This window comes from Haliotis rufescens, unplaced genomic scaffold (assembly GCF_023055435.1).
Source record: "Haliotis rufescens isolate VD_foot unplaced genomic scaffold, xgHalRufe1.0.p SCAF_1, whole genome shotgun sequence".
In the NCBI taxonomy this organism is placed as follows: domain Eukaryota; kingdom Metazoa; phylum Mollusca; class Gastropoda; order Lepetellida; family Haliotidae; genus Haliotis; species Haliotis rufescens.
Window position 1 is genome coordinate 78,835,107 of NW_025963779.1, and position 18,674 is coordinate 78,853,780.

At 39.3% G+C, this 18,674-nt stretch overlaps 1 protein-coding gene across 4 annotated transcripts in view; it reads left to right on the forward strand.

The window, feature by feature from the left end:
* LOC124143800 (MFS-type transporter SLC18B1-like) overlaps positions 1-18,566 on the forward strand; it is a 38,803-nt gene extending 20,237 nt beyond the window's left edge. For all 4 annotated transcript variants that reach the window (XM_046512916.2, XM_046512918.2, XM_046512917.2 and 1 more), the window contains exons 6-15: positions 6,323-6,479; positions 8,063-8,131; positions 9,619-9,709; positions 10,823-10,998; positions 12,856-12,954; positions 13,285-13,385; positions 15,699-15,794; positions 17,131-17,205; positions 17,845-17,938; positions 18,097-18,566. In XM_046512916.2, the coding sequence (XP_046368872.2) occupies positions 6,323-6,479; positions 8,063-8,131; positions 9,619-9,709; positions 10,823-10,998; positions 12,856-12,954; positions 13,285-13,385; positions 15,699-15,794; positions 17,131-17,205; positions 17,845-17,938; positions 18,097-18,270 (1,132 nt within the window). In that variant the 3' untranslated portion in view covers positions 18,271-18,566. The remainder of the gene's footprint in view (positions 1-6,322; positions 6,480-8,062; positions 8,132-9,618; positions 9,710-10,822; positions 10,999-12,855; positions 12,955-13,284; positions 13,386-15,698; positions 15,795-17,130; positions 17,206-17,844; positions 17,939-18,096) is intronic.
* The last annotated feature ends 108 nt before the right edge of the window (positions 18,567-18,674 follow it).

Sequence of the window (18,674 nt, forward strand, 5' to 3'; positions counted from 1 at the left end):
ACCATGTACATAATTTGTTGAATGTTATTTCGTGAATACACAAATTGCATAACACATTCCCTGAGGACAAACCCAAATTGCCCGTCCCTTTGTGACAGGTGTTAATTAGAGAATGTATTGCCACCATATTATGTCCCGGCACTTTTATGACATGTAATGAACCTAGTCAATCCCTGGGTCTGTAACAACAACATGGGTCTAATAAAATCAAAGTAACATAAATGTTACGTCATTCGAATTAAAAAAGAGACTGAAAAAATGTAACATGAATATAATTGCCCTTTTGAGGGTAATATAATTTTGGGAAAATATACGTTTTCTTGTATTTATGGACGACTTCACACAAGCTGAAAAATTAAACATATGTTTATATAGCTATATTTACATACATGGCATTAACATGTAATAATAATATTGATCATGTTTGTTAATTTGTACATTTCGTTGTTATTGGTATCCTGAGTATGTTGTAATAATGCATGTGTTCTGATCTTATTTGACGTAGATTACATGAACTAGTAGAGTGACTTTCTTTCATCAGCGTGGAAGGATTACCCACACATATACCCTTAATCCTTTGTCAAACAGAAAGAAGTCATATAGATATCATATCTAACTGGTACTAAAAGTTCACTATCAATCTCCTCTGATAACAAACTTACATTTAATATCCCCAAGCTACAATACCAAGCATGCTCATGGAGTAATTATGAGAAACCCGAATGATATCCTGTCTACGTGGTCACACCCGGTGATTGTTAAGACATTCAGACAATATGGCAGTCTGTATTCATTTCTTATATCCCAAAAGTCCCCACCAAGCTTCCTTTTATTAACATTGGGATGAGGGGAGATATACATATTGTATTAAATAATACATCAATACATCAAAACAGAACAAAAAAGATAGGTCAACAGTGCGGTTGATGGAAAGGGGTTTTCTAAGAAAAGTTATTTAACTCTTTAATACTTAATACGTGTCTCAAAGTATGTATTAAGTCTTACTACTAGTTATTATATATGTGCAAATCCACCCGAATGTCGGATGTACATGGCCGATTTCAAAATAGCTAAATTAGGCACTGTTCAAATTGTTTCCAATAAACCACTGATTAGAAACTCACTTAACCTTTAGAATAGAATCGTTTCTAAATATATTGTAGTTGGGGCATGTGTAAAAATTAATGCAGTGTACTATTGTGACAGCCACAAGAGCATGCATGATGTATTATCTGAGATGTGTTTTTTAAGCCGATGGAAGTTTTAAGTGACAAAATCTGGTATCATGGCTTAACTGAATATAACATTGTCTAAGTTTAATAATCCTCTTTTTCCGGTGACTATTCCAATTATTAATGGTATCAGGTAGGAATGACTTGCATTCAGTTCTACAACGTATAGCCTGTGAATTGGTTAGATTTCTTTATATGTAATCAGTAACAGCAAAGATGTTTTCCATCTTGTAAAAAGGTGTAATGGCTACGTTGGTCTCACTCTACATTTTCACGTGGCTTGTACCTCTTATTGGCCAACAAATAGTCCGTAATCAGTAAGTGGGCGAGGTAAAAATTAACGTCTCATCGGCATTATTTCAGCGTCCGTAATGAATTAATGTGTAGACATTCTAGGATTAATTCTTTTTCTTTGGTACAATTATCCAAAACATTGGAGCAAAATATTGGCAATATATATATGCTTGTTCATGACTTATGTAAAAGGGGTTATTTATCTGAGTGATTGAGTATGGTTCACGGCGGTGGACACCAGAAAGGTATTTAAGACAATTAATCATAGGGCTTACCTCGTTAACTCGCCAATATCATAATCTGACTGAAATATTAATACCAAAGTCCTTTCATTTTAAGATTAGGTTTTGCACTTGGGCACACTTTGACGTGATATTGAACAGTTTTCTTTTTCCCTGGATTAAGTTTTACTTGCATTCATTCATTTGGTAATTTTCTCCAAATTGGCATTAATATTTTATGCAGTAGTATTTGGAACTGTCCATTTTGGGAATAGGGTTGACCCCACCGCAAGCACAGTAAACAGAAATTCCAAGGTGAATAATATGTACTATAGTTTGTTGGCTCGACATGCAAGACTCCATAATTTTAGCTATAAATTCATAGTAATATTAAATAAAGTTTTTTTATAAAGCATTCATTGATGTATTTGACATGAGACGTAGCGACACTCATGTATTTTATAATAATGTACAATTTCAATGCCTTAAATCTGTTGCATTAAACAAATTCTTTGATTTGATGTTGTCATATTGTGACTCAATTTGTGTCTAGTCTTCCAAATGTTCTATTGCGAATACATATAGTGTCAGCGCTCATGATCGCCATATCTATGAATGGATGAAAATATCATCATTAATAAACTTACCTGAGCTCAATATGTGTTCTGAAGACAAATCGCTGTAAAGCATCTTGCACGGCTTCGTTCGCGTTCACCCTCAAATGTACGAAAGGAAAATCTGCAACTGTGCGTGTTCAATGTTCGTTTGTATTTTTGTGACAGACGGTCGTTATTTTCATTAAGATTCCACAAATTCCTAAATCACAACTGATGTAGCTGCCTTGGTTAACTGGAGTCAGGATATAACTAATTACAAACTCTGTTCTAATTATGCTAATCGAGGAAGTGCATTATACTGGATGACAAACTTAGTAATCCTTTCACACTAATCCTTGTTTACAATGAACGCATGTCAAATGACTAAATAAACATCCTTTTTTATTTTCTTAAGTAGAAGTATCACAATGGGCGGTGAACACAACTGTTTGTAGAATGATAGTTTCAGAAAGGAATACAAATACAAATATACAGAAAGGGGTTTAAAATGGTTTCTTTCTTTGCATCCACGCATTGTTGTTGTGGATGCGGTTATTTGCTGTCGGAATTGTTTTTGCAATTCAATTAGTTAATAACATGTCACATGACAACTGCATGTCACGGGGGCCTGGACATAAATCACGTGGTGCACTATTAGGCCTATAATAACCCCCAACCTTGATTCTGCATCAATTCAAAAACTCCTGAATCCTCATCGACTCCTGAACACTTAGATTTTGACGTTGTCATCTTGATCATCAGAACCATCAAAGGCGGCAAAATACAGTAAGCAACTTTTCTCCCACTTTTCAATTCAGATGTAGACAAGTACAACACGTTTAGTAATGATTTAAAAAATTGTACGAGTTTCTTAGTGTCAATAATTAGTAGAACAGACGTAAAACAGACATACAAATGGACACGTTATAGACAACAATCCTATATATTTTAGTAACAATGATTAGTTGGAGTGACCAGTATATATTTGCAAAAAATAGATTTATAAAAGTTCAGCTGCATGTGTCAGGGACCCAATCTAGATAGCGCCAACATCTAGAACCGCTGCGCCGGAAGTAGGTAACGTTTCTAGCTCTTACGTCGAGTAAAATCAGAAATGATTCGCGTGATACATATATGATGTACATATATGTGAACAGCCTCTCGTTATTAATGCCCTTTAATTGTAGTCATCTTACTATTTGATCGTTTGTGCCACACAAAGCTATAAGTTCCGTAATAAAAATACGGAAAAATGAACAGATTAATCTCATGGACATATATTCAAAAATGGTAGCATAACGAATGAAGTAATGTTTTAATTTCCGTTCCCATAATACTGTTTAGATGAAACACCGTTAGCAACTTGAATGGGAATAAACAGTGGTAGCTGTCACTAGCCAAAGGATACTAGACTATACAAGAACAGTTTTAGCATCTCACACCGTCCCGACAGGCGCCAACCTCTCAAATATTGCACAGCATATATTGATGGCGTAGTATGATATTAATGTTACATTGTTTCTTGAATACTGTGCGAAGAATATTTTGTACGATGGCAAGATTCAAAACAAGTATCATTATCTTCTTTGCGAGGAATTTGGAGGTTGGAGTATTGAGAGAGGATAAGATCTGTGGATGAACAACATCACTTGCTTGATAATGGTGTTACAACATACACCTAAGCGTCGCTCCTAACTGTAATAAAGACGTTGTTCATCAATATATCTTATCTCTACTCAGTTTTCATTATCGCTAAAATTAGACAAAACTGTAAAAATGGTTTAACATGTGTGGTAGCACAGCTAGTCCCTGAAAAATTTTCATTTAAAAAAAATAAATAAAAAATCACAGCGCACAGGGAAATTGGGCGAGGCTCAATTCGAACGGTATTCCCATGTTATGTTATGTTTTTCTGAAAATGTACATGAAGCGGATTGGTCAAGAAGTTTAGAGTTGTACAATTCTGCCAGCCATGCTTTGTCTTATTCTGTTGGGTGTATGTCTTATGATGTTTTTTTATGAAACTGTATGAAAGTCTTGTTGAGCCGGTAATGATCTATGGCTCTGGTATATGAGGATAAAACATTAATCTAATCCACAATAGAGCCCGTAAGTATTTCTTGGTGTTAGTAACGGTACCTCCATGTATAGCCACTAATGGAGACATGGGTCTCTCCTCCCCGTTTGTTACATTACATGCTAATGTTTTTAGACTACCCCAAGATTTAATAACAGTACTTGTAACGCTTTGATGAAGAAAAAGGTTACTATGTAAAAGTTCATGGAGTACTAAAGTTGTTAAAATTTCCTGTAATCTTAATATTTATGATGTTATGAATATTATGACTGCTCCAATGTCCCGAAAGAAGAAAATTGCCCATATTAAAAACGTTCTCGTAAACAAAGATGAACTGAGCTGGAGAACAGAGCTTTGGAACGATAAACATAACGTTAAGGGCAATACATTAAGAACTTTCATGATCGTAACGTTGTTGCTCCTTATGTTTTAAATACAGGGACCACCGTCGCATTTTAGCTAGTTTTAGATCTGGATCGAAACAGGACGATTTACAACCCCCCAAACCTTTTAGAAAATAGAATCTGCCCGCACTGTTTTAAAATTGTTCATTAAAGTTTGTCGAAAATGAATTTCACTTTATTAAATGTTATGTCCTTTATGATCTTAGAAGTATTTTACTTAGATAATGGTCATCTCTTTTGAAACACGTGACGCATTCATAAAATAACTTCCTCTGTAAGGTTCACACCCAATTGTCAGACATCCCATTTGGCAGGTGACCGAATCATCAGACAGACCAGTCAAGTGTGACCAGTGTATTCGCCTGGTCTAAACTACTAATTACTGTGCTGCTCTCGACTGTGGGCAGAGTAAGCGATTCACCACTCGTTAAGTGATACAGATTAACCAGATTCCTCTACGCTGGGCAAACACTGGTCTATGTAGAATCATATCGTTATCTGGGACTACGGGTTGACGAGCATCTAGATATGTGAAACTGTGAAAGAGTTGTACAATTCTGCCAGCCATGCTTTGTCTTATTCTGTTGGGTGTATGTCTTATGATGTTTTTTATGAAACTGTATGAAAGTCTTGTTGAGCCGGTAATGTTCTATGGCTCTGGTATATGAGGATAAAACGTTAATCTAATCCAAAATAGAGCCGGTAAATTATTTCTTGGTGTTAGTAATGCTAATGTTTTTAGACTACCCCAAGATTTAATAACAGTACTTGTAACGCTTTGATGAAGAAAATGGTTACTATGTAAAAGTTCATGGAGTACTAAAGTTGTTAAAATTTCCTGTAATCTTAATATTTATGATGTTATGAATATTATGACTGCTCCAATGTCCCGAAAGAAGAAAATTGCCCATATTAAAAACGTTCTCGTAAACAAAGATGAACTGAGCTGGAGAACAGAGCTTTGGAACGATAAACATCAATGTTTAAAACTACTTTCAACTACTTGTTGCTGGCGTACGCATTTTATATTGATCAAACTGTTATTAAGATCTGTAAAACATAACGAAATACAAATTATTTCATAACATCATATAGTTGTCATAATGAAAATAGTATTAAAGCATTATTGTCACATGCAATAATTATACTGTTCGGTATCATTAGTAAACTTTGCAACCACATATTATGTGAAACATTCTATAAGAGGTGAGGAAATTGAATGAAGCAGTGGTAAAATCTAACCATATATACAAAATTGTATATTTTGGAAATACCAACTATACAAAATTGTATATTTTGGAAATATCAAATATACAAAATTGTATATTTTGTATATATGGGTATTTTTTCTTGTGAGCTGGTATCATCACTGATTTTCAGATCCTTCCAATTAATGTTCATCACTATTTTGCATGTTACGCCCTATTGAATCTGTTGCGGATGATATTTGAGACTTATCACTTTCTGGCGTTGACGTTAGAATGGACCTGTGTTACAGCATATTGGAGTACATCCCACTGACTGACGGCCAGTTGGTGTTCGTGGTGTTCTGCTTCCTCATGCAGATCGTCCTGTCTATAGGGGTTACTGCTCAACAAACTGCCGCATTCACTATGGCCTCCAAAGAGTTCGGGTCTAATTTTACTGCTGTGTTTGTAAGTATATCCCCATAGTCAGTTATACGTTAAAATAACATTTCAGTCGCTGTACTATCATAAGACAATGTTTTTGACTATTTAAATGATATTGCTTCCAGGCTCCCATTTCACAATTCAAATTATTAAGGCAAATACAATTTACGTACGATTTGAGGTTTAAACATTAGACGAGGGGGGTGAGGAAGAATGTCTGCTTGGACTAGTCCGGCATTACTGTGCTAGCCCACTGAGATACCATGCCGCAATCAGACTACGAACCGGCTGTCATATAGCTGGAATATTGCTGAGTGCGGCGTTAAACAACAAACAAACAAACTATGAACCGACCAGTCCTAATTGTATCCCCTTAATGTCGATTGTCTTGCAGTATAACAGATAGTACTGTCTTATAACTTCTTTTGGTATGACCCGGCCCTGGGATCGAACCGCAGATCTTTCGCTCTTTTGGCTGACGCACTGTCCACTAGACCACGGAGTTATGGTACTTCCCATCGTATTGTATGACTGTAAAATATGGAGTTTCGAAAATATCTAAATTGTTGAATAAAAAACATGTCACATTTTTTAGAACACTCTCAGAACATCTCCATTAATCATGATATACGCAGAACGTGTCATAGTACCTGCAATATCGTAGCCGAAACAGGAACAATATGTATCTGGGTGCTGCTGTACAAGGCGATCTTAGCGATAAGGTTGTCGTTACTCCCATACCTTAACATAGACTTACGACAGTCGTAGCGCTAAGGTTGTTTTGTACAACGGCACCCTGGGCACATATAGAAAATACTTGTCTTACTTAGGTACACATTACTTCACAATGACATTTTGAAAGGTAAATCCCATTTCATTAAATCTCTGTTAGATGATGAACACAAACCAAAAGGCGCATTGTGTGAGTGTCGGGTTCTACATTAAGGACAGAACATTCATACCCTTTTCGCGGACTCCTGGTGTCATCACTGATTTTCAGTGATCCTTCATAAATTATCATTTTTAGACCGCCTCCGTGGTCTAGTGGTAGAGCGTCCCCCCGGAGAGCGGAAGGTCCGGGGCTCGATCCCCGGCCGCGTCATACCAAAGATGTTAAAAGATGGTACTTGTTGTTACCCTGTCTGGCGCTTGACATTAAGGGGCTTAAACAAGGACTGGTCGGCTCGGAGTCAGTATACTGTGTCTGAGTGGGGTAGCCATGTTAAACTGCAGCATGGTATCTCAGTGTGCTAGCACTATAAATCGGCTTCAGTCCGGACTAGTACAAGCAGCCACACAAACACACACGTGCATGCACGCTATATAAGTGCAATGATCTTGGACGCGACTTTAAACCCCATTTCACCTCACGTCATATCATTTTTACCGCTATCTTGGCTTTTTCGCCCAGTGGAATCTGTTTCGTCGGATAATCGAGACTGGTTATTATCTTGCAATGACGTTTTATATTTACCAATTGAAAGAGGCAGATTGAACAAAAGAGACATCATTGCTGAGATAGGACATGACTTGGGTGAGTTAGTGTGTCTTTATTGTGATTACTTTGTATATATCATCTTACTCTAACACTGACGGGTATGTTTCAGGGAATGATGGAGGTGTTTGTTGGGCTGGGGATGACGGTTGGACCTGCAATAGGCGGCTTCCTGTACACGGTAAGGCATTGTTGGAGTCGTGGATGTCGATGTTTCACGTCTGAAACAAAACATTACATCACGTATATATTATATGCCGCTTGAAGTCTGACACGTTTTTACTGGGTCTATCCTGATATCTGACATGTATGTATTAGATCTCGCTTGAGGTTTGACACGTTCTATTAGATCCTTCCTGAGATCTGACACGTACATGTTAGATCCCCCGACCTGGAGGTCTGACACGTTCTATTAGATCCTTCCTGAGATCTGACACGTACATATTAGATCCCCCGACCTGGAGGTCTGACACGTTCTATTAGATCCTTTCTGAGATCTGACACGTACATATTAGATCCCCCGACCTGGAGGTCTGACACGTTCTATTAGATCCTTCCTGAGATTTGACACGTACATGTTAGATCCTCCGGCCTGGAGGTCTGACACGTTCTATTAGATCCTTCCTGAGATCTGACACGTACATATTAGATCACGCTTGAGTTCTGTCACGTTCTATTAGATCTGACACGTGATTCTAAATTCAACTTGAGGTTGTTGACACGTTGACACGCAGTGTTATAGCAACCTTACCTCATGTCGACATTTCAACCTTTCAAATGGTGACTATTTTTAGCCGCTTTTTTGAAACGGTATCGTATGTTCCATTTCATCACGCGCGTCCGTCCATACAGAGAACACGCATGGCTAAGGTCAATAGGCAACGTACTGTTTCATCTTATCAGTCGATACTGTGTTGACCTGTCTAGATGACAATGATCGTCTATGTCACATTCTACTGTTCGAGGATATATTATCCACTTAAGTACAATCTTGTACACATCTCCGACGGTACTACGTCATGTGCCGGGTCACGTGGGGGCGTTATCAGGTTGTTATCACTAGGACTAAGGGTTATCACTGATACATTACTGGCTGTGCGAGTGCATCCAAATTAAGAGTGCACCCACATTAAAATGTCGATGTTGCGTCCTCTCAATTACCTCAATATTAGACCCGTGAAGATCCGGGGTAGAATAGGTCTTCAGCAACCCATGCTTGCCGTAAAAGGCGACTATGCTTATCGTAAGAGGCGACTAACGGGATCGGGTTGTCAGGCTCGCTGACTTGGTTGGGGCGGTTACATCAGCTGATCAAAGCTAACCGCCCGGGGAGAGGCGGGCCATATCTATTACGGTTCTGCAAAATATTTTCAGAAATGGTTAAACCTTCTTCAGTCTTCCTGTTTTGATTGTTGGTTGACAATAGTCTCGCTATTTAAAAGTGGGCTATAAGTTGGAGGCTGGATCAGATGGATGATGGACATTTTAATGGATTGATTATACATTAGAGAACACAATATCCATTTATTCTTTAAATAATTAATAAAAGCAATATCAAAACCCAGGGACGAACGACAGTGCACACAATGTCTTGGAAAACATTCCTACTGTCTACCTTCCACTGAATATAGAATTAGCACTTACCATGATGTTCTGTGTGTGTTGCAGCTGGGTGGGTTTCACCTGCCGTTCGTGGTGGTCGGGTGTCTGATCGTCTTAAGTCTTCCGTTCAACTATTTCCTCCTTCCATCTGTGCGGGGTACGATGTTTACTGATATACTCCACTTCCCTGGGTACAAACAGGATTCGAGATACACTAGTAGTGTCATTATGAGGACAACATTGCTTTGGTGCCTGAACTCTCGGGCAGCGATCAACATAACACTATTGATACATTTATCTATTACATTACTCTAAGGAGAGTGAATTAATTTCGTTTTAGGTCGCTCTTATCAATATTCCAAATTTATCACTGCGGGGAGACACTAGGAATCTTCACACATTGTAGCTATATGGGGAATCGAACTTGTCTTCGGCGTGACGAGCGAACGGTTACACCACTAGCCTACCCAACTTAGGAGAAAAATAATATATGTAACAAATGTCATATTTGGGATATCACTTTCTGAGTAAATTACAGATTATCGTACTTTTTGGGTTGAGTCCCCTCCGGCATTGGCACCCACACTGCCAGAGTGAGGCACCTAATCGCCAGCATACGAAGTCAGCGATCTGACCCACTCAGCCACCGAGGCTTCCACAAAAAGGAGAACCCGACAACTGGTAGTCTAGATCACGTACTTTGTGTACCCCTCTGACAAGTGTAAATTGGCACGGCTATGAACACACAATGCCATTTAGAAAGTGGTCAAGTGTAACAAATGTGACATTTGGGATAACACTTTCTTAGTAAAGTACAGATTCTCGTACCTTTTGGGTTGATTCCCGTCCGGGATTTGAACCCACACTGCCGATTATGTGCCTCACTCTGGCAGTGTGGGTTCAAATCCCGGGCGGGACTCAACCCAAAAAGTACGAGAATCTGTACTTTACTAAGAAAGTGTTATCCCAAATGTAACATTTGTTACATTTGACCACTTTCTGAAAGGCATTGTGTTTTTAAAACAATATATATTATGATTTTTTAGCATATTTAATTTAATTTGAAACGGCTGTAGTTGGAGGTTTCAAATGTTAAAAAACCCACAAAAACATATTCATACGCAATGAAACTAGGGCATCTCAGAATCAAATTCCATTTAACAACTTTTTTCATCCGATCAGATCCCAGGACACACTCTCTTCCATTTTCCAAGTATCAATATTTTCTGCATCATGTGTATGATGGGGAACATGTATATATACTTTGTAGATGCGCGGCATTTTAAGTCGACCAATGCCGACAGGGCAGTTTCTAAGCCTAAAGGAATCTCGGCCACCCGAACCATACTCAGGGACCCAACGGCGCTGGTCACTCTCCTGTCAGTGGTGCTGGGGGCAGGGGTGTGGGCAGTACTGGACCCCATACTGGAACCAAGACTCACTGACGTAAGTTGGTATTGTACAAATGATCGAATTCGAGGTACTACCATATTAGTGGTAAGGGTAGACCGCCTCCGTGGTCTAGTGATAGAGCGTCCCCCCGGAGAGCGGAAGGTCCGGGGTTCGATCCCCGGCCGCGTCATACCAAAAGACGTTAAAGGATGGTACTTGTTGTTACCCTGTCTGGCGCTCGGCATTAAGGGGCTAAAACAAGGACTGGTCGGTTTGAGTCAGTATACTGTGTCTGAGTGGGGTATTCATGTTAAACTGCGGCATGGTATCTCAGTGAGCTAGCACTATAAATCGGGATCAGTCCTGAGTAGTACAAGCAGTCACACACACACGTGCATGCACGTCGCTATATAAGTGCAATAATCTTGGACGCTACGTTAAACCCCATTTCACCTCACCTAGTGGTAAGTTTTTTTTAGTTATGTTGGTACAGGTAGTTTGTTTACATTATATGTATATGCAGCATAAAACGTTCCAATCTATGTCATTATTTAGCTCCGTTTCCCATTTCTTGCACACTGCTGGCGGATTTACTGAATTAACAAGATTATCATATAACAATCTAGAAGCTTTACCCGATTTAATTAAGTCATAAAAGGATTGAATGTTTAGTGGTAAAGTGTTGAGAAAAATAGTTCTGTGAATAGTATCTCTCCATAAATTAGGTATATTTATGGTCAATCGATTGTAATCTAGTATAGTACCTTTTATATCATACATATTTTTAAGTTATAGGTCCTTGTGAGTTACATATATCTGTAACGTAATATATTTCCTTCTGATACCAGTAATTGATTATGAAATCTGATAATTTGAATTGGTGATTCAGCCACAGTGGTTGCGTAAGGATTTCATTTAATGTTTTCATCGTTTAGGATATATCTCTTTATGCATTTTGAGTGAGTTGTGTTTAACGCCGCTTTTAACAGTATTACAGTTATATCGCGGCGTGTCAGCTTAATGTGGGAGGAAAGCCCGAAGTGATGCAGGTCTTAGACGTTTACCACTTTAGTGAAACCCACGAGCACGGGTATGGTACTGACAAACCTAGAAACATAATCGGGGCGAACCGGGATTCGAACCCACAATCATAGGTTTCTGGCTCGCCCAAGGGACGCAACACTGCACAGCGAATAGCGACGCCTTAGACGACTGGGCCACCCGTGCCCCCCTATGCATTTTGACCAAGCATCCAGAGTGTCTTTCCATACAGGATTGTCAACCTGGATTTATTTCCTAATAGTAGTTGAACAAATATTAAAGGGAAGCCGCAAAGGTTATTGGTTGTCTTTTTGGAAAGGTGTCGTTTAAGAGCAGATATCTTTAAGGAGTCAATAAAAGTCCTAACATTTAACATTCTAATTCCACCCTCATCGTATTTCCGTATTAGATTCGTCCTTTCAATCTTATCCTTCTTATTATTTCGAATTAGTGGGAAGGAATTACCTTAATCATTTCTATTCATTGATGTCATTATCTACGCATATATCTGTGGTCATGACTAAGGTATGTTATTACCCAAGTGAGTAAGTGAGTGGGCGAGTGAGTGAGTGAGTGAGTGAGTGAGTGTAGTTTTACGCCGCTTTTCTTGCAATATTACAACAATATCACGGCGGGGGACACCAGAAATAGGCACAACACATTGTGCCCATGTGAGGAGCGAACTCGGGCCTTCGGCGTGACGAGCAAACACTTTAACCACCAGGCCATCCCATCGCCCCACTTCATGTATACTCCAGTATAGGTGAATACGATGATATGTACAGGTGCGTGGATCAGAAACAGTCAATAAGGCGTTAATGGCGTGATGTAAGTTATTAATGTGGACACAATGTCGTTACTATGTTTCAGTTCGACTTGACTCCAGAAATGAGCGGGGTAATCTTCCTCATCCTCTCCGCATCCTACGCCCTGGGCTCCCCCATCAGCAGCTGGGTTGCAGACAGGCTGGTTAGTTCTTGTCCCTCCATGAGGACAATTTCAGAAGTCAATGAGTAACTGTCGTCATGGCTATAATGCCAAACGCGACAGATTTTCTGTTTCGTTCCAACAGAACATTAATGAGAAATTAGCGATGTGCTGTGTATGTCGCTACATGCTGAGGGGGTACTTAAAGCATGCACATCAACATTTTGCGACGATCGGACAGGGGATTCATTACTTGAAGTTGAGGAATATACGTTTATCGCTTCCGTGTGATCGGAGTAAAAGGGAGTAAGTTTTAATAGGCTTAATCAAATGACTATTTTTGGGGAAATATCCAAGTTATGATACTTGCAGCCAGACAACCGTATCCTGATGGTCCCAGGCTTCCTGGCGTGTGCAATATCTCACTTGCTGCTCGGCGGCTCTCCTCTCCTTGGCTTCGATCCCGATTACAGGTGAGTGGGTGAGTGAGTGGGTAGGGGTGAGTGAGTAAGTGAGTGTGGGAGCGGGTGATTGGGTGAGTGAGTGAGTGGATGGGGCTGAGTGAGTGAGTGTGGGAGCGGGTGATTGGGTGAGTGAGTGGGTAGGGGTGAGTGAGTGAGTGGGTAGGGGTGAGTGTGTGAGTGAGTGTGGGAGCGGGTGATTGGGTGAGTGAGTGAGTGGGTAGGGGTGAGTGAGTGAGTGAGTGAGTGTGGGAGCGGGTGATTGGGTGAGTGATTGGGTAGGGGTGAGTGAGTGAGTGGGTAGGGGTGAGTGAGTGAGTGAGTGAGTGTGGGAGCGGGTGATTGGGTGAGTGAGTGAGTGGGTAGGGGTGAGTGAGTGAGTGGGTAGGGGTGAGTGAGTGAGTGAGTGAGGGGGTGATTGGGTGAGTGAGTGGGTAGGAGGGAGTGCGAGAAAGAGAGAAAGTTACATTCACTTTCATCATGGCGTGTCAGCTTCATATATGAAGAACGCCTAAAGTGACGCAGAAGCCTAGATGTAACTATTCTGAGAAAAAACGCAACAATGGTCGTGGTGCCGTCAGACCAAACATAATCTAGGCGAATATGGGCTGAGAATTCCCGACCGCAATTACGACTAAGGCAGTGAATATCAGCACGATGCCTCGCCATGCACCACTGGGCCGCCCTTGACACGGCAGGGTAAAACATCTAGCAACAAGCCAGTACATACACATAGCGCCATTAGAGCACACAACTTGTTATTTTTGTAACAAAATGGAAACAGAAGTTCATGTCCTTTCAGAGTGTAATTCTATAAGGACCTAAGTCACAACATTAATTTATCTTGTTACAATACTTCAGAACCTAAAGATCTATTCATTAAATTGTCATCTGAAAATAATCCTAAGCGCATCAAATATATTGCCTCTACCATAAGAAACATGTTTTTTAAATGACAATTATTCATGTGATACTTGCATTGTTTATTGTTCTACATCACTTAATAACGAATATATCATTGTGAATAGTATTTTATCGTACATATGTAGTAATAAATAAGAAGTGTCTCGTAAGCCAAGATATGGCTGGATGTTAAACTTTTTTTATTATATACATATGAATGAAATACTGGAATTTATCAGTGACGATAGATCAAGTTATCAATCACTAGTGACTGATATAAAAAAGTTATATCAGTCACTAGTGACTTATATATCAAATAAATATAAACAAGGTGCCGGAACTACTTTCTCCTGAATCAAAACATTAAAGAGTTATCCATTTTAAACAGGAATGTATAATTATGACAAACAAAAATGTCCACGGAACTTAATACTCGATATGAAATAATATATTTCGCATAACATATATAAACAGGGCTAGTTTTATTCACGAACTATATTCTTTGCGTAAAACCCTTTATACGGCGGTGGTAAAGGGGCGACAGGGAGAACTTAGTAATTTATCAGACACTGTTTTCGAAAAAATATATAAATTGCAAGTAATAAAAATAAAACATGTATATAATAAATAGAAAATTCAATGTGTTTTCTAAAATACCACTTAAATCTCATCTCGTGAATTGGGGAGAGTCTAATATTTTCACTCGTGACTGCGTCACGTTTTAGACTCTCCCCACTTCACTCGATGAGATAAAAGTGGTATTTGAGAAAACCATTAAATATCCTCTATTTATCATCCAAAACTGGCTCTCACAGGAGATATCGCTTGGGTGAGATCAAGCTATATCTACACTGTAGATATCGCTGCAATGAAATTGAATCACAATGCTTTGCAGACCATTGTGACATCATTGGCTACTGAAGTTGTTAGCAGTACTTTTTGACACCTAAGACACTGCTTATTACTGTCTACAAACTGAAAAAGAATGATGTTGGATGATAAATAAAATGTCACCCTCGTGTCTTTTGATATCAAATATATCAACACTCGTTGATAAAAGTGGCAAAAATCCCACTTTATCAACTCGTGTTGATATCAAAAGACACTCGGGTGAGATTCTCTGTATCTTTTATTGTGCTATGAAATGTTTGAGCTATGTGTGTTTAACTTGTGACACTTTTATAAACTATATCTCACCAGATATACATTAAAACATCGGCCAGTAAGCTTGATTTACTCCATTCTTGTGAATGTAATGGGGACACTTGTAGAGCTGGTGTCATCACTAGTTGATAGTTGATCATTCATAAACACGTGTTCACGATACGGTCGGAATAGTACTGATTTCTTATGAATATGAAAAGGGTTTTGTCGCTTTTATTTACAATTTCGTTATCCATTTTAATTATGTTTTACCGACAGAGAGATCTGGTTGACGATTGTGTCACTGATGACACTTGGATTTGCAATCAGCATGGCTGTTATTCCATCCTACCAGATCGTTCTGGACGTCGCAACGTGAGTCATGCTTCACTCCAGATGTGTTATGAGTAGATTTTGTATACGAATACGCGTATTCCCCAACACAATACACGGCTCTCTCACAGTATGTAGATCTGGTTTACTGGTAACTGTCACACGACTCGGCGCATGCATCAGTGAGCATGGCCTTGAGTCCACTGGTCACTTTCTGGGCTTTTGTTTTATAAGCATGTGACATCGGGGATTTAAGAGGGTATGTGTGTGTTGGGGATGGGGCAGGGGTTGCGTGGCGTGTGTTGTTACACTTCAGTCTACACAAGCAGTGATCGTAGCTGACACACATATTATTTTATCAACGTTTCACCTCATATATAAATACATAATAAAATACGTGTAATTGAAACAATAATGAACCACATGTTTAGGGTTATGAGAGACTATTTTTTCGGTGAAAATATACATGGAATATTTATACAACAATGGGTTACCAATTGTATTTATAATCCAACTTAAAAAAAAAAGATAATGAAACAACCTAGCCACCATAAGCAGTTTTCTCTTTTCGAGTGAAAGATTAGAGGTTTTGACAGTAATGCATTAATTCTGAGCAAGACAAAATTAACGCTTATTTATGAAGATTATTAAAAGTATTAAAACCTGCATATTGTTGTGTTGGCGTTTGGATAAAAGGGCATATCTTATGCCATTATAAAGGGGCCAGTGTAATAATAAGTGACATTCGTCATTCTTAAGAAACCTTCGTTTTTTACAAACACATGATACCCTCAGCCCAAATACACACAGATTGACGTGAATACCGAATTTATTATTTAGACGAAAGTGGGTGGGTGAGTTTGGTTTGAGTCGGCTTTGAACAGACCCGTGAAGATCTGGGATAGAATAGGTCTTCAGCAACCCATTCTTGCCGTAAAAAGCGACTATGCTTGTCGTAAGAGACGACTAACGGGATCGGGTGGTCATGATCAGGCTCGCTGACTTGGTTGATGCATGTCATCGATCCCAATTGCGTGGATCGATGCTCATGATATCAATCACTGGATTGTCTGGTCCATACTCGATTATTTACAGACCGCCGTCATATAGCTGGAATATAGCGGAGTGCGGCGTTAAACAACAAACCAACCAACCAAACCGCTTTGAACAGTATTCCAGTTATATCACTGCCTGTCAGCTTGTGGGAGGATCACCCACAGTGATGAGGGCGTTACACCTTTATAACTCTGGTAAAAAAATAAACTGTGATCATTCAATGTTCAACTGTTTTGGCCTCACCTGTTTCCGACAAGACAATCCAGAGAAACGTCTACTTGAGTATCCAACACGTCACATACTCCTACTGTCTACGTTGCAGGGACAGTGGTCTAGAAGACAACATGGAAACTAACGGCGCCGTAGCAGGGATCTGGTGCTCTATGTATGCAGTGGGGTAGGTTGTGTGTGTTTCTAACACGATCATGTTCAAGGTTGATTAAAAGAATTATTCCTTAACAATATGCCAAGAGGAACTGCATTATATCCCTAGGGATGTATTTTTTCAGTTATCGATACGCAATGACCAAGGTGGTGCTACATACCGTTATATGTAACGGTTTACAACTGTGTTCACGGGGTATTACTTACATGCTATTAGGTACTGTAAGTTGCCAAACAAAACAATGCGTCATTTTTTTAGAAAGTTAATACAGAGGAGGTATATATATATAAAGCAGAACAGGACACGCGGTCACCTTTCAATCTAATTTAAATTAAGTTAAAATTTAAGTTAATTTTATTTTGTGCTAATATATGTATTTAAAATTATCAAAATAAAATTAACTGAAATTTTAACTTAATTTAAATTAAATTGAAAGGTGACCGCGTGTCCTGTTCTGTTTTCGATGTGAAGGACTTCCATAAACCTGAAATATGCCTCTCATACACGAGAGAATATACAACGTAGCGTGTGTTCTATGGAGTATCAGTCAACACACCAAGATGTCCCTCATGATCAGCGGTTGCAAATGTCGCATTTGACTGTTATACGTATTTTTAATTGTTATTGTAACAAACATTTTCTAAATTTCAGAGATTTTATAGGTCCCATCTTTGGTGGTTGGATGGCGGACGATGGTGGTTTCGCTTGGACCCTAACGTATACAGGATTGGCGTGTATTGTAGTTGTGAGTATTTGAAGACAAGTTGATAGTAATCCCTAATTCATTTTAAAACATGCACGGTTGGAATAATATTACCTCCCTGTTGTTTTGGTGACGCCTGTTTACAGTCCTTATCATCTGTACGTTCTAATTGTTCTAATTCCCTGTTGTCTCTGTTTCAGAGTATTTTGCTGATAATTTCGGCAGTGTGTGACAAAAAGTGCCGAAAACCTAGGAAAAGTCCTACAGACGATGAACAATCTAGAACGAAATTACTTCAGTATAATGATGACGACTATTTGACTTTCACAGAGGTGTATATAAAGACACTGGTACCTCCTCTTCAAATGGCATAACGTGACTGCCTGTGCGTGAAACCTAATGGTGCTTGATAAATCAAGCAGATGGCAGGACGGATCTCTACAGACATCCTTCCAACAATTACTGTCATGAGTGAATTATTGTGTTGCAGCGACGTTTGGACAATGATGGATGGATGGCGAGACATCGTCTTTCGCATTGGTTGGGAGGGGCACGGGTGGCCCAGTCGTCTAAGGCGCCGCGATTCGCTGTGCAGAGGTGTGTCCATTGGGCACGCCAGAAACCTATGATTGTGGGTTCGAATCCCGGTCCGCAACCGATTATGTTTCTAGGTTTGTCAGCACCATACCCGTGCTCGTGGGTTTCACCGAAGTGGTAAACGTCTGAGACCTGTATCACTTCGGGCTTTCCTCCCACATTAAGCTGACACACCGTGACA